Source organism: Primulina eburnea, chromosome 6 (assembly GCF_022965805.1).
Source record: "Primulina eburnea isolate SZY01 chromosome 6, ASM2296580v1, whole genome shotgun sequence".
NCBI lineage: Eukaryota > Viridiplantae > Streptophyta > Magnoliopsida > Lamiales > Gesneriaceae > Primulina > Primulina eburnea.
The window spans coordinates 39,078,733-39,103,029 of NC_133106.1; the positions used below are offsets into that span (position 1 = coordinate 39,078,733).

General features: G+C 33.8%; 3 protein-coding genes and 1 long non-coding RNA gene across 12 annotated transcripts; 2 read left to right on the plus strand and 2 right to left on the minus strand.

Moving 5' to 3' along the window:
• Nucleotides 1-835: 835 nt before the first annotated feature.
• On the plus strand, nt 836-4,025 carry LOC140835233 (two-component response regulator ORR26-like). Of its 2 annotated transcripts, none has more exons than XM_073200703.1 (5): nt 836-1,153; nt 2,192-2,344; nt 2,500-2,856; nt 2,959-3,035; nt 3,148-4,025. In XM_073200703.1, the coding sequence occupies exons 1-5, from the start codon at nt 1,021-1,023 to the stop codon at nt 3,991-3,993; spliced, it is 1,566 nt and encodes a 521-aa protein (XP_073056804.1). In that variant the 5' UTR covers nt 836-1,020; the 3' UTR covers nt 3,994-4,025. The 2 variants fall into 2 exon arrangements, with proteins under 2 accessions (XP_073056804.1, XP_073056805.1); XM_073200704.1 differs by having other exon boundaries at nt 2,962-3,035.
• An 898-nt stretch (nt 4,026-4,923) lies between these two features.
• LOC140835235 (uncharacterized) lies at nt 4,924-7,669 on the plus strand. 6 transcript variants are annotated; one of them, XR_012118861.1, is made up of 5 exons: nt 4,924-5,761; nt 5,862-6,416; nt 6,772-6,839; nt 6,973-7,107; nt 7,380-7,669. It is a non-coding gene; the product is annotated as an uncharacterized lncRNA (long non-coding RNA). The 6 variants fall into 6 exon arrangements; XR_012118865.1 differs by lacking the exon at nt 7,380-7,669 and having other exon boundaries at nt 5,862-6,278; nt 6,363-6,416; nt 6,772-7,321; XR_012118863.1 differs by lacking the exon at nt 7,380-7,669 and having other exon boundaries at nt 5,862-5,956; nt 6,223-6,416; nt 6,772-7,321.
• Nucleotides 7,670-7,860: 191 nt separating this feature from the next.
• Nucleotides 7,861-9,918, minus strand: LOC140835234 (protein HHL1, chloroplastic-like). Of its 3 annotated transcripts, none has more exons than XM_073200706.1 (6): nt 9,586-9,918; nt 9,250-9,387; nt 8,474-8,542; nt 8,317-8,364; nt 8,071-8,201; nt 7,861-7,960 (listed from the first exon to the last, which is right to left on the minus strand). In XM_073200706.1, exons 1-6 carry the CDS (start codon nt 9,844-9,846, stop codon nt 7,957-7,959), a joined length of 651 nt encoding a protein of 216 aa, XP_073056807.1. In that variant the 5' UTR covers nt 9,847-9,918; the 3' UTR covers nt 7,861-7,956. The 3 variants fall into 3 exon arrangements, with proteins under 3 accessions (XP_073056807.1, XP_073056808.1, XP_073056806.1); XM_073200707.1 differs by having other exon boundaries at nt 7,861-7,968; XM_073200705.1 differs by having other exon boundaries at nt 7,861-8,201.
• Nucleotides 9,919-10,539: 621 nt separating this feature from the next.
• LOC140835232 (probable thimet oligopeptidase) lies at nt 10,540-20,789 on the minus strand. Its single transcript, XM_073200702.1, has 20 exons — nt 20,508-20,789; nt 19,421-19,542; nt 18,949-19,112; nt 18,111-18,201; nt 17,277-17,456; nt 16,848-16,928; nt 16,274-16,351; nt 14,041-14,133; nt 13,633-13,713; nt 13,383-13,545; nt 13,163-13,289; nt 13,014-13,083; nt 12,677-12,784; nt 12,228-12,325; nt 12,104-12,149; nt 11,900-11,996; nt 11,718-11,791; nt 11,373-11,477; nt 11,209-11,289; nt 10,540-11,085 (listed from the first exon to the last, which is right to left on the minus strand). The coding sequence occupies exons 1-20, from the start codon at nt 20,638-20,640 to the stop codon at nt 10,984-10,986; spliced, it is 2,094 nt and encodes a 697-aa protein (XP_073056803.1). The 5' UTR covers nt 20,641-20,789; the 3' UTR covers nt 10,540-10,983.
• Nucleotides 20,790-24,297: the final 3,508 nt, after the last annotated feature.

The window sequence follows — 24,297 nt, forward strand, 5'->3', positions numbered from 1 at the left end:
TTAAATCTAAATTTTTTAAAAACTTTTGAAATGTTAATATTTGTAACTAAATATTGAGAGGTATCCCATTAATGTTTTGTAAAGGAAGAAAATACAATTATTATTTTGAAATTTTCCAATATTTTGGATTATTTTTGCCACCCTAATAAAATATCTATCTACATTCTTTATCTCGAGAGAGTTTTTTTCTAATATATTATCTGCTCTTGAATTTTCATATATTTTCTTTTAATTTTTATATCAAGTAATTATATCATAATTTTAAAATTAATATATACATCACATTTATTTTAACCACTCTTTTTTTTTCTAGTTTTTTCTATTTATTAGACTTCAAAATTCAGATGTACATTCTTTCTCATTAAAAATTAATTCACACACTTAATTATGTTCATAATGTAAAATAAATATAATATGTAATAAAATATGTGGAGAAACTGAGTAGGACTTCAGAAAAAATAAAAAAATGAAATGGAATCAGGCTCGAAACCTGAACGATTCAAATAAACAAAACAAGAAGACCATATGAAAAAACACGCTAGCATCATAGAAATTAATCAAAATCAAATAAAAACGAACAAACATAAAAATTAGATGTGATTATAGGATTGCCTAATTTAATGGAAGAAAGAAGCATAAAAAATACAATAAAAAGATACTAAAAGATTCGAAGATCATACAAGAAAATGATTGAATAAATGAGATCACGATTATCTAAAATGAATGATAAGTCGTCAAAATAATAACAAATAATATTTGTTATTGAATAATTTGTAAAAAAATATATATATATAATGATTAATGGTCGATCCAAAATAGAAAAAGCAAAGTGCGGTGTGCTCTTAGACCGTTAACTCCAGCCGGCGCCATATATTCTTTATTCGCTTCCTTCTTCCCTTAAAAAATTCCACTCACAATCTCCACTCTATGCGTTTAACACATTACTGAACGGAAACACCCCGTGTGCGCGGTTTCAGCACTGATCAGTTTCTGTCCTTTCTGCTCAAGATCTCAACTTTAATGATGGATTCAAATGGATTCTCTTCGCCGAAGCCTGATAGTTTTCCTGCGGGTCTTCGGGTTCTTGTTGTGGACGATGATCCCACTTGGTTGAAGATTCTTGAAAAGATGCTTAAAAAGTGCAGTTATGAAGGTCTCTTCTCATGCACGCACACACACACATATGTGTGTGCAATTGCTCTTTTCTGTTTGTGTTGAACGTTTCGGGGGATTGATTTTGTTGGTAATAATTGTTTCTTTTTGGGTGTGATGCCTCAGATGTTGCTTTTAATTCTATGTTGGGATTATTATTATTTTTTTCACCTGTTCTACTAAAAAGAAGTCGCGGGTCGAATTGTTTTGAAAGCTGCCAACTGTTGGAATGTTCAGACTATATACTCGTATTATTTGATATTTCAGAGTTGAATTCTTGGATTTCAGTTTAGGGGAGGTAGCAACTTGTTGCATATTGCAAAAATCATGCATAATTTTTTTGTTTTGAAAAATCATTTGGGCGTGAGAAACATACTGCAGTAAAAGTTCATGTGAACTTGTCAGCAGTATGATGATTCATAGTCAACTGCAGTCGAGAAACGAAGAAGCCTTTAAATTTGAAGCTCATGCTTTGTTGATTAAATTATTATTCAGGCTAATTTTCAACTAGAGGGGAGAAACTGTGACAGTCCGAAAATTTCCTTTCAGTTCACTGTTTATTTTTTATGCAATGGGTATCTATTCTCCTTCAAAATTATCACCCCTTTAAAATGCAGTTCGTTCTGCGGCGACTTGTTTCAAACTTAATTTGGCATCCTAACCTGTAAGGTTTTCTGCTTTTGAGTGATTTATGATTTGATTCTGTTTGAGATATCGAATCATGCTATAGGTGTTGCGGTGGGGTTGGGAGTTGAATAAAATAGGAAGGTACTACTCGGACATTAAATCCTAGTTCAACAAGAGCTTAAGTTGCCATGGTTGAACCTGTGCAGAATAATCCTAATATGCTACAAAATTTATTCGGAGTTCGCATACTACTCGTTCCCTGCTCATGGTTTTCATGGTTAAAACCTTCCCAGACCAGGCTTTGGGTTTGATGTATCTGCATTCTACTTGACAGTTTTTTCTCTTGATTTTGAAAATCTTTGATACTTTTTCTGATCCTTCTCCAATATCTTGTTCTTTTTTGGAGTTTCAGTAATGACTTGTAACTTAGCCAGAGAGGCTCTGGACCTGCTACGAGAAAAAAAAGACGGTTTTGACATTGTAATCAGTGATGTAAACATGCCTGACATGGATGGTTTCAAGCTTCTGGAGCACGTTGGCCTGGAGATGGATCTTCCTGTCATAAGTAAGCTACTTATCTCCTATTAATGCTTTACGAATCAGTAAAATCTTATCTACCATGTCCAATTCTTTGATCTTTTGGTATCGGAAGTGAAGATTGGCTCGTTACCACTTTTCTCCAAAGTTCGAGCTCATGGATTTTACATTGATCCTACACAGTGATGTCCGTTGATGGGGAAACAAGCAGGGTGATGAAGGGAGTTCAACATGGCGCATGTGATTATCTTCTGAAGCCAATAAGGATGAAAGAGCTTAGAAACATATGGCAGCATGTTTTGAGGAAACGGATGCATGAGGTGAGAGATATTGAAGGGCACGAAAGTGTGACCGAGCAACCTGATGATGTCTACTTGTTTGGTGGAGATCTGAATTCAGGAAAGAAAAGAAAAGATGCTGATAACAAGCACGATGAAAGAGCATGTGGTAACCTTTTATCCGTGAAGAAATCAAGGGTCGTTTGGACCGTTGATCTTCATCAGAAGTTTGTGACAGCAGTGAATCAAATCGGACTTAGCAGTAAGTTTAAGATCTTTCTTGTTTCTCATCAATAAAATAACGACTTTTTTCATTGATTTCTTGTGAGTCATAATAAATGTTCGAATGTTATTTGCGTGACAGAAGTTGGCCCAAAGAAAATACTCGACTTGATGGGAGTGCCATGGTTAACAAGAGAAAACGTAGCTAGCCACTTGCAGGTAAATGTGAGGAAGGGATGGTAATTTTTGAAAATATGAAGTTAAATCTTTGTCCAATAAAAACTTCAAGGTTTCGGGAAATCGTGTGACATTTTGTTGTTTTGCTTTACAGAAGTACAGACTCTACTTGAGCCGCTTACAAAAAGAAAATGAACTTAAAATCGTGTTTGGTGGGGTGAAAAACTCGGCTATCACTTCAAAAGACCCTGCTGAAAATGTTTGTCTTGAAAACTCAGATACACAGATACACAAGAATCTGATGCCGAACAGTGATGCCAAATTCTGTGATGTAAACGGGAAAGGGATTCTTTCAATGCCAATGGGAGATTGCATGAATTCTCTATTTGGAGACGTCAAAGATGCTTCGGAAAGCGCTCCCGCTCCCTCAAGGATTAGTTGCGATTCTGATGTAAAATCTGAACACAAGATCCAAGTTCAATACTCGTCGCTTCAATTCAAACAAGAACACAATCCACAGTTCCAGTCAGAGAAACAGTTTGATCACATGATGTCTCCCATTCAAGTGGATTCTTTAGAAAGCATTTTCAATCATAATCGTATACAAACAGAAGATCATAGAGAGAGCAGAAGTCAAGGCACTGGAAAAGTAACGAAAGTTGAAAGTGTAGGCGCCTTGTTTTCTGTTCAACCTGAGAGATCGATTTCATGTTCTACATTGAACATGAAGAGCCACAACTCGGGACAGAATCCATTTGACAATACAGAATGTGACCAAAGAAACTTGATTCTTGAAACAGGATCAACTTTCAGGTTGTGGGATGAGGTATTCAATAGTTATTCCAAGGAACCTGGGAATATAGAATCTTACGGTCTGGGTGATCGAGAACTCATTTATGATGTTTCACCACATTTGTATGGTTCATTGGATGTTGAACACGAGTACGGGAGTGACACTCTGGAACACCCTGTAATAGGCCGAGGTCTGTATATCGCATAATCCTCAACTAATGATCAGGAATGTCTTGTTTATTGGGGTTGTGTTTATTGAAAGCAAAAAGGAATATTGCTAATGTTCCAATTCCCTGAGAGAACCATTTTTTCGTAGAATGGTTGTTTTCAACATAAAAGCGATACAGATAATAAGAAAGCATTTTTTTGTATATATGTTGGACTACAGACTTGAAGATAGACAGGCAAAGGAAGATGTTCAATCCATGAATGGGGTGGTGGATAGCTTTGATTGATAGTTGTAAACAAGAATAACTTGTTCTGGAACATAATGGGTGGTGAGGAATAACTTAATTTGCAATACAGAAAAATGATCAAGAAATTTCATTTAAAGATTTTTCTAATTATGCATCAATTCAGTTTGATTAATTACCTTCCAAAAAATTAATACAAGAACCATATCATCAATCAGTAACCCAACACAAGTCTGATTTCTTAGGTTTACATGTGCTATTAAAATATAAACTTTTGAACGAGATCAATGAGATGTTATTGTAATGATAATGTACGTGCACTAAATCTAAAGATACAAGTTTAATTTGGATATATTTAAATCAATTTTGAACCTTGAATCTGACAGTAGCAGATCCCTTGTACCAACAACACACCCTTATAACTCCACTGCATTTTTATACTTTATTGTAAGCCTTTTCGATTTTCCGATTCAACTTTTACTTTAAATAGTTAATAATTTCAGTTTGCTCATTTAAGTATTCAAATTTGGTTTCAATATAAATACTTTTAATTTTAGCTATTTTGATCAAATTGATAACGTGACTGTTAAACTTTGTTTAAAAATCAATCAGATGATGATGAACACATTCCCTCCTTCCTATCTGGTGTATCAGCACTCGAACATAGAAAGAAAAATGAGAGACTAGAGTTTACGTGGTTCGGCCTTGAATGAGCTACACCACAGGAAGAAAGACGACCAACTCTTTTATTCAATCACCAAAGAGAGTATTTACAAGTAAAAATATTATGAATAGCACTCAAGAATTTTACAATCAAGCCTAATCTCCTTGATTCTCCATCGCCTTCTTGAGCTTGTGCCTCTTGTAACTCTACTTGTGTGTGTTCTATATCTTTGCTTCAGCTGAGAGCCCCCGGCCCTCTTTATAAATCAGGATTTGACTTGTGTTCCTTTCTTCACAGCTTATCCCAACTCCCCAAAGTAACGGCTCCCAACTCCATTCAACTAACAGAACACATCCAGTCAACCAACTCTACGGTTTTCAGCTCCCATTTAACTTAAATTTTTTGAGAGACACCGACCTTCTCTCAACATTGACATCACACAATTCCACAATTTTCGACGTCACATTTAGCATTTTATAGGTGTCGAAAATTAAATTTTAATGTATCTAACTGAATTTGGATCAAAATAAAAAACTAAATAAATTAATAGACAAAAAAACTATTTTTCCTAATTTAAAATGCTAGGAAAAATAATTTTTGTGAATTATCAAATCAAATCGCATAGTATACGCTTCTTTCTAGGATTTATCTTGGACTTGGAGAGGTGGATAATAGACGACCTGGGACTGGGTGACGGTGGGTGATTCGAAGAACACGGTCAATATACTCGGCATTGTGGTTGAGGCTGGCGTTCCACGCTGGTATGTAATCTATGCAAATGTTCTTAGTTGTAATAGCTACTAAAACCCTGATTCTTCATACTTGTTCTACATTTTTTCTCGCATACTTTGCCTCATCTACGTGGTCATCTGGACATCCTCCTCCTTCAAGATGTCCGGGTAATTGTCTTTTTGATTTACTGCTGCTTGTTTTGAGTGCGATATTTTGTCTTATTAATTTCCTTTTTTTTTTCTTTTGTGCTTCTTTCCTTAAAACTAGCTCCTTTGCTCTCTTCGATGGCTGCAAACCGCTGACAAATTTGTTCGTAAGCTGCGGCTTTGGTCATCTACGACCAGATTTGACGCGGGTTACTCGTCTGTACTTTAAACACCACTGTTGTGCTTTTGGTTGTTATTCCTCGTCTGATTAATTATTTTTCTTTCACATAATAAGAACAATCGTTCAAATTATGTAAAGGCGAATGAGGAAAAATCTGTATTTTGTTTGGGTTTACCTCACTTTCAATTGTGAATTAGCTGTGAGATACATAAACTTAAATAGAACTGCGGTTAATTTCCACATTTAAATATAAAACATGTACATTTTTTTGGAAGTACATAATAATTTTGACCTTCTTCAGCACTTGGTGAATGACACGCACTCTTCTGGTGGATATGGTAACAAAATGCTATCAAGGTGTAGACTATGATAAGCCGTGACTTCCTTGAACACATGATTCAGTTTTTCTCTCACCCTCAAAGTTGCAATTTATCCATGCAGGTGTTAGCTCGTATGCATTGCGGTTGGCAGACATAAATACATCTAGTGTATAAGGTATTCATGTTATCTATGTTGTGCTTCAGAATTTAGTGTGTTTAATCCCTCACTTTGACGAACAATTGATTAATCGAGGATCCTTATGTGACCATTTTATTATTTTGGATGTTAATGTGGATGAAGGTTTCCAAAGTATCTGATGCTCCCCCTATAAGCTTAAGTACTGAGTATGTGATTATTATTTTGCAGTCTTGACACAATAATAATTAGCTTTTGTGCTCTTGGTATATTGATATGATCATAATAGCTTTTAATATGTCGAATGTATGTGATGTAGGAATTTTATCTTCTCATGGCCAAAACCCCTTCGTTCGGTATCTCTAATAAACTCTCGAAATGGACTTCATTGCAGGCTTACAGAAGAGTGGAACTCACTACCACTTCATGTCGAACCAGACTCCTTGCCTGAACATGATAAGCGTGAGTTTCCTCCTGTTGGGATCGTGTTGAGAGTTGCAGTAGATTAAAAATATGAGTCATTCGGTTTTCATTTTCATTTTCATTATGGAGATAAGTGGGTAAGACTGTACAATCTAATGTGAAACTGAATTAGGGCTGTGGAAGGAAATTTTCACTATGGGACAAAATTTCGACTATTGTCAGAGCAGGACGGCAGTGTCAAAGATTGATCAAGGTATCCGCCTTTACTTGGTTTCTTTTGCCCTAAATGACTGTGAGAATCATACTGGTCGATGGTATTGCCAGAGTATAACCATCTGTATATCTCTTATTTAGTTAGGGATTGGAAATATGTTTGGCCGTGAATACCAGAGTATAAACATTTGTATATCTCTTATTTAGTTAGGGATTGGAAATATGTTTGGTCGTGAATACGGCCTTGTAATTTTGTTTTTATTTCCCTTCTAATGTGCGGATGGCTTATCCGCTTGTTGTAGACTCTATTATCGTTATAATAAATTATTGTTTCCTATAAAAAAAATGACTGTGAGAATCGTGTAGGTGAAATGATTTATGTTTGCTAGGGTATGTAATAATAGTCTATGTTAACGAGTTCGGCTTCCTTCTGCTATGATTTCTGGACTCAATTTTTTAACTGGTAAATTTATATGTAGTTACCCGTTTTTAGTTTTTCAGAACACTGCATTGGCACGCTAAACTGCTTGCTGCGCAGCAAATTGGAACTAATTTTATTCCCCACTGACAAGAAAGGCCTATTTATTACACGAATACTATGTCACATGTCCTATGTTTGGGAAAACTATTAGCTGAAGGATGAGGATATGCCATCCGTGTCACTCAAAAGTAAAAAGATTTAGGATGTTCGTAAATTTTCCTAGCATAATCGGATATGTGGTGCAATGCTCACGCTAATAGATTATGCCTTTCCTTTTATATTTTTTAGATCACATTTCATAACATGATAGTGAGGATAAATTAAGCAAAAAGATGTACCTGCAATCAACATAGCGTAGAAGCTTGAAGAAGATGGAAATAAAAATCTATGAACGATTTTGTGAACAAAACTGAAGCTTTAGCAGCAAGTGATTTCCTTATCTTATAAAAATCGTCATCTTCTTCAGCTGTTCAACTTCAGCAATTTTTATTCATATACAACTCAAAAAGACAAACACAATTTTAAAAATGTCTAGGAATGAACTCCATATGAATCTGTAAAGTTCATCGTACTAACGTGGATTTATCATCTTCTGATGTTTCTGCTTCTGAGTTTAAGAATGTCATCTTCCCGAAAGATTCTTTGGCACCTCCAAAGAAGCCCTTCACTTTATCAAGCACAGTTTTGAGCTCTTCCTGAGATGGGAGCTGGAAACATTGAAAGAAAATCTAAGGCCATATTCGAACTCGAGGGATTGTTTGCCAACAAGTGATGAAGACTATTCAATAAGCAAAATTCAAAATCATAAATTATCCAGCTTACTTCAATTACATCATTTGCAGCAAGTGCAGCCCGCAGATTGTTATTTTCCTGTATGTTAAACACAAAGTAGAAAATGGAGCCTCAGATATTTTTTTCACAATATCAAAGTCTAAAACATAAACACAGTAGGAAAGTAGAGAGAGAGAGAGAAAATTACAACGAGCTTGTAGCCATATTTAAACTCAGTAGCAGACCGCAAGACACGAAACTGTTTCATAGCCAGCTTCTGCATTCCTTTTCACTGTGTTTTTTTTATAGGTAATCATGCAATATAATCATTTACATGTAAATGTGCAACTAAATAATGTTTAAACACAAAATATAATATCATTTAGATAATGTGCAATTAATAAAGATTCATCATCATATTAATTATCCAAAAAACTAAGTTTCAATCATCATATTCATCATCATATTAATTAATAAAGATCATTTACCAAAAAACTAAGTTTCAATCAATTATCCATCATTAGAACAAATAGTAGACTAAATATAACTAATCTTCCAAATCATCTACATATGCACCATCTACTACATCCATGATCCTCTCATCATCGGACTCAAAATCAACATTTTCTTCATTCTCCTCCTCCGATGTATGTAAATCTTCGTTAAGTTGACTACAACTTAAAATTTTGACTGAATGCCTCGCCGCCGCCTCGCCCGCCTCGCCGCCGCCTCGCCCCCGCCTCGCCCCGCCTGCTCGCCGCCTCGACCCGCCTCGACCCGCCTACCCACCGCCGTACCGCTTAAACCGCCTCAAACAACCGCCTCATGCATAGGCGGTGCGGTCGAGGACCGCCTACCGCCTAGGCACCGCCTAGGCGGCCGCCTCGACCGCCATTTAGAACACTGCTTTTCATCCTGTTTCAATGAAAGATATCATGGGACCGCAATGAACTAGGTATGAAATTGCACTGATAAGGAACTCACTCTATAAACAACAGCTGCAAGATTTCTGGTCAGTGTATCTTTGTAAATATATTTCCCCAGAAAATTGCCCTTCGCAGCGACCATGATTTTCGCAGTGGTCCCCCCTGTCACAATATTAAGAGGGTACCAAAGATAAACCTGAGAGCAATAAGAAAAAAGCCAGTCATAGTTGCTAGTTAGGACGCCATAATCTTGATCAGAAACAGGAAGCCTTTTTTTACGTAATGAAAATGCATCAGAAAAGGGTAGATGATAACAAAGCCTTTTTTGCCAAAAGAACCTTGGCGATCGATGAATTGATATATAAACTTGGAATGCGAGAGATAGAAAGCTAACATTAGCCATGCGAATAAAGATAACAAATTTTGGGTTGCCGTCGTCTTCAAGCTTTGGTAATGGAGGAGGTGCTTGCCGCTGGTACTGCCTGGCCGCCATTCCTTTCTTGCTTTTAGCTTCAACCACCATCGGAAATTTTAGCTTTTGGTGGTACGGCTTATGGGTAGACGTAGGAAACAGGGAGTGGCTGATAAATGAATGTTCACGCGCTGTTGTTCCATCGGAGGATAAGGGAAGCCTCGCCAACTGATTCAAAGACATGGCCTAACCTGTGGAGAGGTCCAGACCTGTGTGGCTAAATGACTCAATCTTATCTGCATTTTTCCTTTCTAAATATCAAGGCTTGTGTAATGAGTGAATTTTTAAAAAAGTCAACTAATTGGATTTTAAATATAACCTTCTCGTTAATTATAAAATATAAGTTTGATTTTTATCTATACTTTCGCATTTATGAAAAATATAACCTCATCTATTTTCAAAATATGTAGATTTTAAAATTATTCATTTAAATGGAAAATATATTTAGTTTGATTTTCTTCTATGGTTAAGAAAAAACAAACTACTATTTTGAAACAAAATAATAATAATAATAATAATAATAATAAGAAAATTTCATGTTTGAAGAAGAAAACACACTTTTGTAATAGTAAAACTCAGATCTTTCAAATTGAGATACACCTTTGAGCCTATCATATCCCCTCTCTTGATTTTTATATAAATTACATCATTATCGTGTAACTCAAATATCTTACATATACGACCTCTTAAATGCCACAGTTCATTTGATATCCATGTATTAATTCGAAGATTCCACAACGAGCATTTTTTTGACTCTTTCGTAACTCGAATTCCTCGCAAGTAACACCAATTACTAATCCACATCATTTTAGATCTATTGGGGAATCAAACATGCTTACCCCAACTTGTCATAGGGAAGAGAATGTGTGTAAGCAACCAAAAAAATAACAAAAGAGCCCCACCAATTTTCTTCATCTACAACAACAATTTATCCACTTGTCCCAGCTTCTTTTACTTGAATGAGCAAGCAGCTAACTATATAGCACTCTAGTGCTTTTGTTTATTTTAGTCCTTGTGTAGAATTTTGCAAGGATAACATAAACAGCAGCACCAAAATTATTGCTATTGATTAAGATTCTATGTGTAGTGTTGAATGACTAGAAAGTAGAAATAATTCAACTTAAAGAGGCCCACCATTTATCAATCTCAACTTGCATCATACTTACAAGGTCTAGATATATCTCCCAGTCCCCCCACACACAGCAAACTTTTACCGAACGAACTATTAACTAAATTCTGGGAAAATGGACTAGACGAGAGTTTTGTCATTGTTGGATCTCGAACTCGAGACAGTCCCACTTTGATGCCACCCGGCTGTATTTAATGATTTTTGCTGTCTATGAAAGCTTGTAACGAAGGCTCCCTTCCGAGAAAATCTGTCAACATCTCCAATGGGTCTTTTGCACCACCTGCACATAATACCTGCCAAAAACAAAAGTAGGCCGTCGAAACTTAACCAAGAACAATACGTGATAGTGGTTGACAGTTAGATGTGATTTCTTTAGGTTTCATGTCCACAAAACAGACTACACTACGGGCAGTTACCTTCTTCCGGAACTGCATCCCAGCATTTTGGTTAAATATGTCATCACGGAACTTTGTGGCAAATATATCGGCTGCAAAAACCTGTTACCAGACATCCAACGACACCCAATTTAAAATATCTGGTATCAAGATATGCTATAATATGACCTGGGAGGGACTCCAACCTCACTCCATATCCGACTGTAACAAGTGGCTTCGTAGCCAATGACTGTACGAGGAAAGCATGATGCTGGGTTTGTTCCTTCTAACATTGGCAATCCTAACATGAACTGCCATTACAAGACAGCTATATCAGCGGCAGCCTGCTAACTAGATCAACCATTTGTCTCCATACAAAAAAATATAGTTGATTATGTGGGTGCAACTCAAAAAGATACGATAGGCAAACAACACATTTCAATCGGCATGCCATGTAAACAGCTATATACATATCGTTGTTATTACTCCGACGATTTCTCATCCACATTAGGGGTGGCTTGACAGCTTCTGCGGAGAATCAGAGAATATACCTTTGAATGAAGATGATTCAACAGCCCAAGCATGTCCACATTTTCCACGGAATGTATGATCTGATCAAAAAGACCTGAAAATGCAACGCACCAGCTCATCATATCAAACAAGGGAACTTCAAGAATTTGAAGCTCGAAAGAGACAGTTGCTTGTTCCCATGAAAATACACATTAAAACTTACAATAAACAATCTCTTGTTTCAATTTGATTGCTGAGAATGAAAATCTACATCTTTCAAGCAATCTACATAAGTCATCATCGATTGGCTTCGTGATATCCTGAAAGCCAAAAGTTAATGTCACATTCAGATGTAACAAAAGATTCAAACTATAGCTTAAACTTATGTAGGAGAACTGTAAGAAACCGTAAATTATATCTAGAATACCTGATGGAAACCAGAGACCATTTTAAGAAAGTTGTTTTCATAACACCTAGCAAAAATACAGAAGTATACCATAAGTTTAAATCTATTTTTATTCAGATATTAACACAAAAGATAGAAGACAAACCAGTGTTCCAATACGAGGGAAGGGATCTCCACAAGATCAGGATCCACTAGTAAGCCAGAAAATCTAGCAAAGGGGGCACGATTGCAAATATGATGGACCTAAATCATCAGAATCGGGTTACTAATCAAGAATTTCTGTTATCACGTATAATATATTTGATATTGGAATAAAATCACATGAACTGGGACTAAACCAGTGGCCCAACATTTAAGATAAAAATCACAACCCAAAATAGATTACAAAAATTAAATATTTAATGCTTGAAGACTTTACCCGAGCCTTAATTTTCTCGTAAAGAAAAGAGATGCATTTATCAAGCCAAGAATACAGAAACTGTATCATTGTAATAAACTTGAGTACACAATGTCTCATGGGCTTGTGGCATTGACATTAAGACAGTTACAGAACTATATTCCGGAGAATCCAAGCTTAATTGTTAAGAAACATACCACATGACCAAACTCATGGAATAAGTTCACTACTTCGGAGAATCGCAGCAAGGTGGAGTGTCTGTTAACTTCCTTCTGCAACTGAGAAATTAATACAGCCACGGGAATCTGGAAAATACAATGAAATATCAGGAAAATGGGTGAAAGAACCCTATAACCATCAGGATGAAATTCTTTGCAGTGGCTTTGAACTAAGATCTCCGAAAAGAAAGATAAAGTGAATGTTGATTAAAAATAAATATTGGCACGCTGATTTTAGGGATTCCGTAACTAATCAGTAAAAAATTAAGATAGGAAATATATTTGAAACAATGAGAATATTGATATAATCAATTACCTGTCTTGCATTCTTAATATTTGAACCATTCTGAAGAGATACGACACAAGTGTGGCTGTATTTTCCTTTCCTGCCACAAATACAACATAAAGTTCAATTTAGGTGATCAAAAGGAAATACTGATTCACAGGTATCCAGCTGGTTCATACCTGGAATACAAATCGAGATAGAAATAACCCAGTAGTTCACCAGAGCTCAAATCAAAAACTGAAAAAAGTTGCACGTCTTGATGCCAAACATCTGTGTCTGCGTCTGCTACTTCCTCAAATCTTAAGCCTGCGTCAAGGAGAAAATTGGAAGATTGTGAGTCATGGGACGAAACTGAGTCAACAAATATTCACAATTTAGTAAAGGTTGTAAAATATTTACCAAAAAGGTCCTGGCAGATTTTAAAGATTCCTGATAAAACTAAACCAACGGGGAAGTACTGTTTAATAACTTCAAAATCCACATCAAATTGCTGTTCTTTGACCCTCTTTACATAGTACTGTAGGTCCTCAATTCCAAATGAAAGTTCACCCTCCTCTTTTCTCTAAATTACAAGCATACTAAGCCTTAAATCACTTACAGCCATGTTTAAGAAGATGAGTTTTCACAAAAGAAATTAAGCACGACAAACCTTCAATTCTTTTAACAGAGAAAGTTCCTTTGAGGCCAAATCAGTTAAGCTTGTCGATATTTTCTCTAAGAACTCGAACACCTGAAGAAAACAGATGCGAGATTGTAATAATAACACAATGTGTGTATGATATTAATCGTTAAAAAAGCATAGTGTATGAAGCATGAAAGACGAGAAACTCCAAAAAAATGCATTCATTAAATAAATTAAATTAAATTAAAACATCTAAAAGAACAGGTCAGCTACTTGACCCATGAACAGAAACTTCTGATGTCACTTCTAGAATTTTTTTTCCCTTGATATCGACTCCAAAAAGAATAAAAGAAACAAAATATTCAAGGTGGACTTGAATAATCAACAACCAACTGAATATAAGGTCAAAAAACAGTTATTTTTATCATCACAAACCTTTGTCGATGAGCTTGCCATTCTAATATCAATGGCATACTCTGCATAGTTCGCATAGCCAAGTAACCTGGCAAGTTTATGCCTCAACTGGATCTGGAGGTACAATAGAGAGGGTAAATGTAAATTGGCTTATGTAAACGAGAAATACAAAATTTCGTGATAGAGCACTCAATGAAATTATGAGCAATGAAGAGATTTAAAATATCTTGTATTAAGAAATTTATGTTCCAGGTAAAAAAAAAGAGACAATAATGCCAAGTTTTACGAATAATGATGTGTGTTAAGTTGGTAAGTGTGTTAAGTTGGTAACTTTTTTAATACTAAGTAACTGCCTATCGCCTCGGTCCAATACTTATGAATGATGATGTGCATTAAGTGCGTAATTTTTTTAATCCCAAGGACTCCTAAGTAAAAATAACATTAAAAAACGCTTTCATTACCAACAATCAGTGTTCTAAATGGAGATCGAGACGGCCCTCGACTGCCCCTCCTACGCATGAGACGGCTGTTATAGGCGGTCCAAGCTATGCTGCGGTGGGCAGGCGGTCGAGAGCGGCGAGCAGGCGGTCGAGGCGGGTGGAGGCGGCGAGCATGCGGCCAGGTGAGGCAATCGACTTTTTTAAGTTGTAGTCAACAAATTTTAAAAAACTAGTCAAAATCAACTAATTTTAAAACTCAAAATCCTAGTTATTTAAATCACATCTCATTTTCTTTTTTTCAACTTTTGGTTCTCACTCCTTCTCACAATTAACCACTAAAGCCATAGTTGTCCATCGCGCATAGTGTAGCGCAAAGGTTGCCCGTGGCTATAGCGCATAGTGAATAGCGTAGCGATGGTTATTTGACAGTAAAACGCCACAAGTATATTTATATAATATATAGCATATAGTAACATCAATTCAAAAACCTTAATTTCTAGCATAATATTCCATAAACTTTAATTGTAAAATACTAAAATCTGAAATTATTTAAGTTTTTTCATTGAAATATCATAGAAGACAAAAAAAAAATAAAACAAGAAATGCAGAAAAAATATAATTTCTAGCAAAAACCTAACTAAGTACATGCTAAAAAAACCAAAATTAGAGGGAAAAAAGGACAGAAAATAAGCATGTAGCTTCGCTTTGCAATAGCGCCATCATTTCAGATATCGCGATTGTCGCTATAGTGCCAATAGCGAGGATAGCGAGCGCTATTGCAAAGTCCATGGCGTGAAGCGGTTTGTTGTGATGTGGTGCCACTTCGCCACGCTATTCGCTACAATGAGGGCTACGACGGCTATTGACAACTATGACTAAGCCCACCACATAAACTGTCTACAGCCGCCTGCCGCCGACACCGCCTGCCTCAGGACTTACTTGGAGAATGATAGCAGAGGCCTTGGGAGCGGATGAAGTGCTACAACCAAGGAGGAGTGCAAAGAACATCACATTAGAGAACTTGACGAAGATTTAGATACATCGGAGGAGGAGAATGAAGAAAATGTTGATTTTGAGTCCGATGATGAGAGGATTATGAATGTAGTTGATTGTGCATATGTAGGTGATTTAGAAGATTAGTTATATTTAGTCTGCTATTTGTTCTAATGATAGATTGAAACTTTGAAATTTAAACTTAATTTTTTGGTAAAAGTAATTATATTACTTTATTAGCATAATAGCATTAATATGATGATAAATTTTTATTAATTATTTTATTAATTTGCATTTATATATTTATTTGCACATTATCTAGATGATTATATTGTATGAAGCTTTTTTATATTTAAATATTATTTAATTACGCATCTTACATAAAAAATGATGAATATTTGTGATGATAATGTATAATTATATAGGATTAATCACCTCGCCACCGCCTCCCGCTGTTTACAACATTGCCAACAATGATGTGTATTTCATTGGTTTCTAAACAGTCTGGAATATATTTTCCAAATAATATCCACTTCAGAGATGTTATACAATTAAAAAATCCTCATATGCACGATATTTCGTGAACAACAATTGTAAATTAGGTGCACAGACTGGGCCATTAAAAACAAAATCAAAATTATCAAAATAATTCAACTTTTTCGCAATCCTGGCAACTAAACCATCATCAGATATTGTCAGACAATCATTTATTGATAAAATTTTGACGAGTGGTAGCAAAAGAACACGTGTGCAGAGGAATTTCAGTGACCGTGGACAACATTTATATGTACAGATTGAATAATAATAAAATTACAAAATACCAGCTTTTCCAATACGGGGAGATTGACTTCACATCTCTGGCCATAAGCAATAGCTACCGACTTCCTGGTTGACCCTACCTTAAAATTTACAAATTTGTGAAGCATTAACAGTTAAAACATACATATAACAAAACTGAATACAAAACATGGGGGTGGGTAGAGTAAGCAATTGTAGAAAACATCGAACTGCTTAGTTGGTCTTTGAATGTTTAGCTATAAGCTAAACTTTTTCAAGTTTTGAGTTTTGTATCATGTAAATTTTTGATGACCAATATCTCTGTACATAGATAACATACATTTTTATCTATTACTAGTATGTAGATCATGGTATTTCTTGTCTCCCTCAACAACAGCAAACAAATATCCAACTTTTTCCAACCTGGCATCCAATCAGAGAATGGTTTTGTACTTGCTGATTCACAATTTTTTAGGCTGCATGAGTAGTCATTTGATTCATAAATCATAAAAGAAACTAGAGTTGGTCGTAATTGTGTACTTCATGGATATGACAGCAAAATAATGTCAAAGTAATTAGCAATAGCTGTGCATGCTCTTTCTCAAAAAAAAAAATCACCTTGCATAAATCCAGGATGGGTGCAACATGATGGCTTCTCAGCATGACCATGAATTTACCATTTTCAGCTTTGTCCAAAGTCTGCAAATAAAACATACACGAATTTCACTGTCACAGTGTGACCACAGAAAGGAAGGTACAGTAACCCAACAAGCACATCTAAACAACCTAATTTAGAATCAAGAAATGCATAAAAGAGTGTGTATGCTATCGATTACTTTGTTAACAAACATTCTTATATATATAGATAATATGGTCTTTGGTACTGTTTAATTTCCAACTATCTTCTGGCCAAACTAATAATAGTACCCTCCAAAGGACATTCAATGATACTGATGAAGGGAAAAAAGGCCAAGCAGTACTAATTTATTCAAATTCAAATTGAAAAGATCAAAAGAACTTGATAGTATGAAAGGAAGGATCCCGAACCTTAAGAAAATCTAGAGGTAAACCAACTAGCTCCATTTCATGGAGAAGAATAAATGAATTGTCATCATTTATATTTTTGATGTATCGCAAACTTAGCTCATCTATTTGAGTCCTCAGCCGCTGTAATTCCTCCCTCTTTGTGGATGTAAGATTTAATCCATTCCGTTCAAAGTCTCGAACCTGTCACTAAATTTTGAAAAATAAAGACTTGACTGACAAACAGTTTGATCCAAACCAGAGCACCAAACGTCTAAGATGGAATTCTTTATACCTTGTGTGAAAGAGAGGTAGTTAAATAAGGAAGACTAATCCACAAAGAAACAAGAATAATAGAGGGACGACATAAAATGTAAATAAAATAGTACAAACACTTTAAATTCTTTAACGACGTGTTTGGATGGAAGAATTTGGTGCCTTTTGATTCAAACCCTTTTTACCAATGCACCAAAATTGTTAAGGTGATTTTCAAATCCGGACTTCAGTTTTAAGTTATTTTTAACCAGAACTAGATATTTCAAATCTTCAAATATTGAACTCATTTCAAATCCAGAAATCCAAATTTATTCCTCAAATGAAATGTTTCAATCTAAAGGCCACCTGAAATAATAAATATGATATAAAAATAGAATGTCGCCGATTCACAGTAACTACCAATTTATCATTGCATCTTGATACAATAGATAAATATCTACATTTTGCTAAAAACAATCAGACAAAATTCCATTAAATGAGATAACTATCAATAAAATAAACATACAGATGTAAAGAAGATAACCAAGAAAATATCAAGAAAGCTGCATCAGGACAATAAATAATTTGCTTACTGGTTCATACCAAATACTGAACAAAGCGTTTAACTTCAGGGCTCTGCCATTTCCCTTGTGCTGCGAAAGTTCTGACAACACGGTAAACATCTTCGCGCTTACTACATGAATGACATGGAAGCGACTGATGTTAGGATTCAGTTACAAAATAACAATGCTACTAAAATGGAATTGCAACATGATTTTTGAAAACATAAATATGTTTATTCCGGTACTGTCCATATATTCCAAACCAGACTTAATCGATCCGCAGGACACTGTAACAACTTAAACTCCTCAAAGGCGTGAATATCGGCACAAGACAGCGTCGACATTTACTTTTTTGAATAACCTAATATTCCCAACTTCTAACCTATTATTCATTTTTTCATGATCGAGAATCATCTTGAAAATGCCATCTGAAACACCTTATCAAGCAAAAACATAGAGTTTCCCTTTTCGGAAGGGGATAACTACAAGATTCAAGTTCTCCTAGCAGCAATAAAAATTCATGACCTATATCCATCGGCAAAAGTTTCAAAAAAACTTATGCACAGTCAGACTTCTGTTCCCAGAACAGGCCTGTACCCTCAAAAGTAACAAAAAAACATTTTTATGATGCATGGGGGGTTTAACAGTGGTAGTTTTACTTTCACGTTAAACTCAGGCCAGGGGATTATGGAAGTAAAAATGTAATCTAAAAGCTGTTTGAGAAGTTGCACCAGTTTACTGCATAGTTATTTATAATAAGTTGCTATTTTCTTTTCTTTGGCAAGAGTCAGATTAAAATACATATGATCGATCAGCTTAAAAAAATACATTCAAAACCATTGGCTCACTAATTAGTTAAAGACAAAATAATGCAAAACCTGCATGTGGAGATATGAGCATCAATTCGCCGCTCAGCTTCAGCACTAGCCTTACGAATATCTTCAGAACCGGATACCAATTTTGGGAACACACAAGATTGTATCAGAGGAAAATGAAGTGCTTCTAGTTCAGCTAATGGTTGAATAGCATTGGCATAAGTTACCTGTGATGCCATTTTAAATTAGCAAGTAAATGTGGTTCAAAATCTGAAAACGGTGAAGAAATGAAAGGTCAAAGAGGAAAATATACTCAGGCACCAGATGGCAACATTTCCAAATGTTGCAGCAGATACGATAGAAAATGAATGATATACTGGATTAGTTAATTTCAGGGGGAAAAAATCCTAACTTGGTTCTGTTTAGGAGCGCAAGTTGCAAAACCATCAGCAGTCGGCAAAAAACTTGAACAAATGTATTCACATAATGAAAGAGCCTGTTGTTGAAGCCTGAAGGAGAAAGCTTGTTACCATACCTTGTCTAGTGAAACTAAAGCAACTGCATCGTGAATTTCCTTAGATTTTGCAACAATGTGATCTGCCAATCGCAGCATTTCAGAGGCAGATAAATTTATCCTAAAATTTGATCCAGGAACAGCTGAAATTTGGAGGAATTGTGAATTAAAAATTTTAAAATAAAAACGGAAAAAATGTGAAGTTTTTGTATTATTTTAAAACTACAATGCTGGTGAATCCTCAGTTCACCGGTTCAAAACCATATGGGTTAGAGACTGAAACATACTTCTAAAAGTTAATAGCATCGAAAACTGAAAAGCCACCGTACAATGACCCGGGCCATTTGTGTAAATGAAGAACTCCGCAAAGTGATTTTTATGGAACAAACTTTCCATACATCATGAAAAGTTAAAAATCAAATAAATCAGCTTTGATCCCCGTATTTAAACTAAAAAAGAAGTCAATGACATCAAAAAGTGTAAAAGCACTCGCAAATAATCAAACTAAAATTTTCGAAAATGATTTTTATGCTCCAAGAACTCTGAGAACAAACTTTTATACCCCAAGAAAATTCAAGACATCAAGACATCCAACTCGGTCTTCCAAATTTACATTATACAACAAGCCAAGGACATCACAATGCTCCTAAAATTCACGTAAATTTTCAAGAACTGATTTTATACACCCAAAAAGCAATGAGAACAAATTTTTCGACGCTAAGAAGATTACAGGAAAAACAGAAGGTCAGACTCGATTCACGGCATATACACTAAAAGAAGTCATTAACATCAGAAGATTTAAAACCTGCGCACAACCTTGAAATAACATTTCAAGAACTGGTCTCATGCGCCAATAAATCTCTGAGAACAAACTTCAATACAGTAAGGAAAACTCAAAACAGAAAAAGTCAACTTTTGAGTCGGATCATCTAAAAAGGAACTCGGAAAGCACACGTAAACTTTCAAGAACAGACTTTTAAACACCAGGAAAACTCCAAACATCTAAAAATCAGTAGGTGTCTCGTCATTTGAAGTAGAACCACAAATCTAACATATAATTCTTGAACCCAAATATCCGCAACTTATATTGCTTTCGTTCAATACATACTTTTTTTCCTGCGATTTTTATAATGGGTATTGACTGCAACGATAGCAAAGTTGACTGCAACGGCCACAAGAGCAGCGGCGCCTGTTAAAGCTATTAAATTCCTCCTCTCTTTCTTCTTCCCCTTTGTCTCCATTCCTGAATTTGAATTTTGCTTCTCAGGTTTCTTGGTTAGGTTCTTATATATAGAAATGCTCCGGACGAAGAGACGGCAACTGCGGGGGAAACGAAGGCGGACTATGGAAAAAGATAATTGATTTTTCACCAAACACTAAAGCCAAATCTATGTTCGTATCATATATATTATTATATACTAGTACAACGACGCACGCGTTGCGTGCTTGTACGATATGTTTTTATAATTTATTTGATTTATATTTAAATGAGGATCAAAATATATTTATAAGAAATACTGAGTGGCTACATTATAATTTTGATATATGAACTAAAAAATAAATTTAAAAAGACCCAAGCAAAAATTGAACCTACAACCTCATGATTAAGAAACATAGACTTTATCCACTAAACTACATGTGACTTGCTTTTATTTTTTAACACTTTATTAATATATATAATTAGTAATGTAGAGAATGGGGGTGAAGGGTATTTTAGGTATTTTAAAAAACAGACCAAGGAAGTTACTCTAACCTACTCAACCTTAATAAATAGTAAGAGATATATATATATAATAATCGTGTGGGTGATTAATAATAAAAAATATAATAATGAGATTTATATAATTTAAATTGATTGAATAATATCTTGTTTATAAATATTTATTTATCTAAATATATCAAACACAATAATTTAAAATACATCATGACGATAAATCAAATATATTCACTTATTTATATATCATTTTTCAATTTGCATGATTATAACATAATGACAGCTCTCTCAAATTAACAAAGATATTTTTCATCCAAATAACATTCACAATGAAAAACAATAAAAAAAATTAAGAGAATAGTAAATTTTACTAAAACCAAAATAACAATATATTTAAATGAAGTGCATGTAGTGATTGTCAAATAAAATTTTTTTAATTAACTAAATTATCATAATGATGTTAAAATAAAACCCTTAAACTTGTTATTAAGTTAAATATCAACTGTGTTTTTGCTAACTTTTAACTCATTATGAATTTTGTTTATTTTTTTAGAATATATATTACACATCAACTCAAATATTTTAAACGGTATAATAGCTCAATCGTCATGATTCGATTGATATATCCAACAAAGAGAATTATTGCACTCTAACAATATCAATAATTACATTAATTGCAATATATGATAATCGATCTTATGACTTTGACTTTTGTATATACCTATTGTAAGATCATGTATTTGTCCCTTTATCAAAAGTTATAACCGGGATAACGATGCAACATTAACTAAAATCTTTTAAAATTGTAAAACAACTCAAACGTTGCATTTGGATTATTATATCTTACATAAACAATTATTGCAACCAACAAATATGATATAGTTGTTATTTTACATTCTAAAAATCATTTTTCTAAATCAAATTTATTCTCACTAATCAAATAATTTCATCGAACACAAAATAGTTTTAATTACTAATAATAATTTAAACACAAATATTAATTGTTAGGATGACCACTCTATGGCATCGCCTATGTTTCATTAAGTTGCAATCATAGTAATACTGCACAATGAATTGATAAACATAACTTAGTTAATTTAATAAGTGAATAACAATTTTGTTATTTTGAAATGTGAAAAATAGTTTTTATATATATAAATTCATCATATATAACGATACATTAATTAATATGTAGAAAAGAGAAAAAATTGTTTTTTATGTATGTAATTTCATCATATACAATTAGAAATTAATTAATAGGTTGAAAAGAACAAACAAGATAACAAATCAATATATTATATATGATGATTTCGTAATAGATTAATAATACTAATATAATCATATTTTGTATTATTTTTAGAACGTAATTGAAAATTGATAACAAAATATATAATAATAGAAACTTTAATTTTAAAAACATTATTGTCTAAAATATTATCATAATACATAATGAATCATAAATGAAATCATTAAATTATTGAGTAATTATTTATTTAGTTATTACTTAAATCAATTTATAAAATAAAAGTAAAGATAAGATATAAATATTAAATATTCATTAGCAACCATAAAGAAATACACTAATTTTAGTTACTAACAAAGAAAAATTATGAGTAAATTGATAAATTGAATATGCATTAATATCCAAAGGCATTTAAGATAGACAATAAATTACAAAAGAACCCATCAAAAAAAGTTTTGATTTAATTTGCTACATTAAATGAATAAGGATATATTGAAAAATTCACAATTAAAAGTCATATATTTATATATATGTTAGATGTTAGATTAGTATTTAACCTGTATTATTAAAAATTAGTGAAAAATAATAGATATTTAAATTGAAAAAAAAAATATAATTATAAAAAATAAAAATAAAACTATTTTTTGCTAATTTTTTTTAAAAAAAATTCTTAAATACAACACATTTCGATTAATGTTTTTGGCTAATAATAACTATCATATATCGAAATTTAATTTAGATTGTGTTAGCCTAACTCAATGACATGATGCTTATCGTATTTAATGTAATGACGTCGACCACCAACCTTAATATATGTTTAAATTTTTTAATTTTCGAGAAGTTATATATTATTATTTTTTAACATGTGATAAAAAAAATATTTTTAAATCACATTCAATAAAATTAATGAGAAATATTTTTAAAAAAATTTAGTAATTTCGTCTAAATCCACATTCACAAACAATTTTGTGACATGACACGTGTTTGACACATTTGAATGATAACAATAATTGTTTCATCAATATCTTTATCCAAATGAGTTGTGATTTTATCTACAAAATCTCTTCATAATATACACAACAACCTATTATTCCGAAAGAAAATGAAACATGTGATCATAAGTAAATTATGTATAAATCATAAAATTTATTTTATTAACATGTATTATGTGTATTCCAAAATAATGTAAATAAATTTTATAAGGTGTCTTATAATAAGATGTGTACTTTCTTTAGAATTGATTTAATCATTTTTATTATGGGAGATTTTATACTATCATGTATCCGTGAACTTTGTAATATAGAAGAAAATTATCACAATAGTAATAGTAATAATTAAAATTTTGTACAAATAGAAAAATAATATTTTTTACTTCTCGATCATGAAAGACAGATTTCAAATTTAATGTCTCGTTGTTCTCGTTGTTTCCATATGTAGGTGATTAATAACAACGAACATTACATCTTGTAAGGATTCAACTGGTATTTTACGCCGTGGTTGCTTATGGATATAATACCCCGCACACAACTGTTATTCCTTTCACATCTCCAATGTCGAATGAACCTGCAACTCCTAATTTGACCCGGAAACGCAACTTTCCGATCGTGAATCCCCAATCGAGGTGGTCAATTTAAAAAAAAAACGGTTTCAAATGCCGAGGGTTCAAGAAAGCGTTCAAGTTGGACAAAGGTTGAACATGAGGTATTAGCGAGAAGTTTTTGTCACTATCAGCGATGAGCTAATAATCGACAGTGATCAAAAGGCAAATGGTTTTTGGGGACGTGTTGTAAGCTACTACAATGAGAATCGTCTCCCAGGTTCAAACACCAGAAGCGCAAATGTTATACGGTCACATTGGCACAATACAATCCAAAAAATGGTATATCGATTCTGTAAGGACCGTGTATCGTATTATCGTAAATCCTGTGTGATTATCGATAA

Excerpts from the sequence above, each read along its gene's own strand:
- LOC140835233 (XM_073200703.1), top strand. The coding sequence starts at position 1,021 with ATGATGGATTCAAATGGATTCTCTTCGCCGAAGCCTGATAGTTTTCCT. Across the intron at positions 1,154-2,191 it reads TAAAAAGTGCAGTTATGAAG|TAATGACTTGTAACTTAGCC; the intron begins GTCTCTTCTCAT and ends TTGGAGTTTCAG. Across the intron at positions 2,857-2,958 it reads GAATCAAATCGGACTTAGCA|AAGTTGGCCCAAAGAAAATA; the intron begins GTAAGTTTAAGA and ends TTTGCGTGACAG.
- LOC140835234 (XM_073200705.1), bottom strand. The coding sequence starts at position 9,846 with ATGTCTTTGAATCAGTTGGCGAGGCTTCCCTTATCCTCCGATGGAACA. Across the intron at positions 9,388-9,585 it reads TCTTTATTCGCATGGCTAAT|GTTTATCTTTGGTACCCTCT; the intron begins GTTAGCTTTCTA and ends TATTGCTCTCAG. Across the intron at positions 8,202-8,316 it reads CTGCAAATGATGTAATTGAA|CTCCCATCTCAGGAAGAGCT; the intron begins GTAAGCTGGATA and ends CAATGTTTCCAG.
- LOC140835232 (XM_073200702.1), bottom strand. The coding sequence starts at position 20,640 with ATGGAGACAAAGGGGAAGAAGAAAGAGAGGAGGAATTTAATAGCTTTA. Across the intron at positions 14,134-16,273 it reads TCCCCGTATTGGAAAAGCTG|ATCCAGTTGAGGCATAAACT; the intron begins GTATTTTGTAAT and ends TTGTACCTCCAG. Across the intron at positions 13,084-13,162 it reads TATCTCGATTTGTATTCCAG|GAAAGGAAAATACAGCCACA; the intron begins GTATGAACCAGC and ends TATTTGTGGCAG.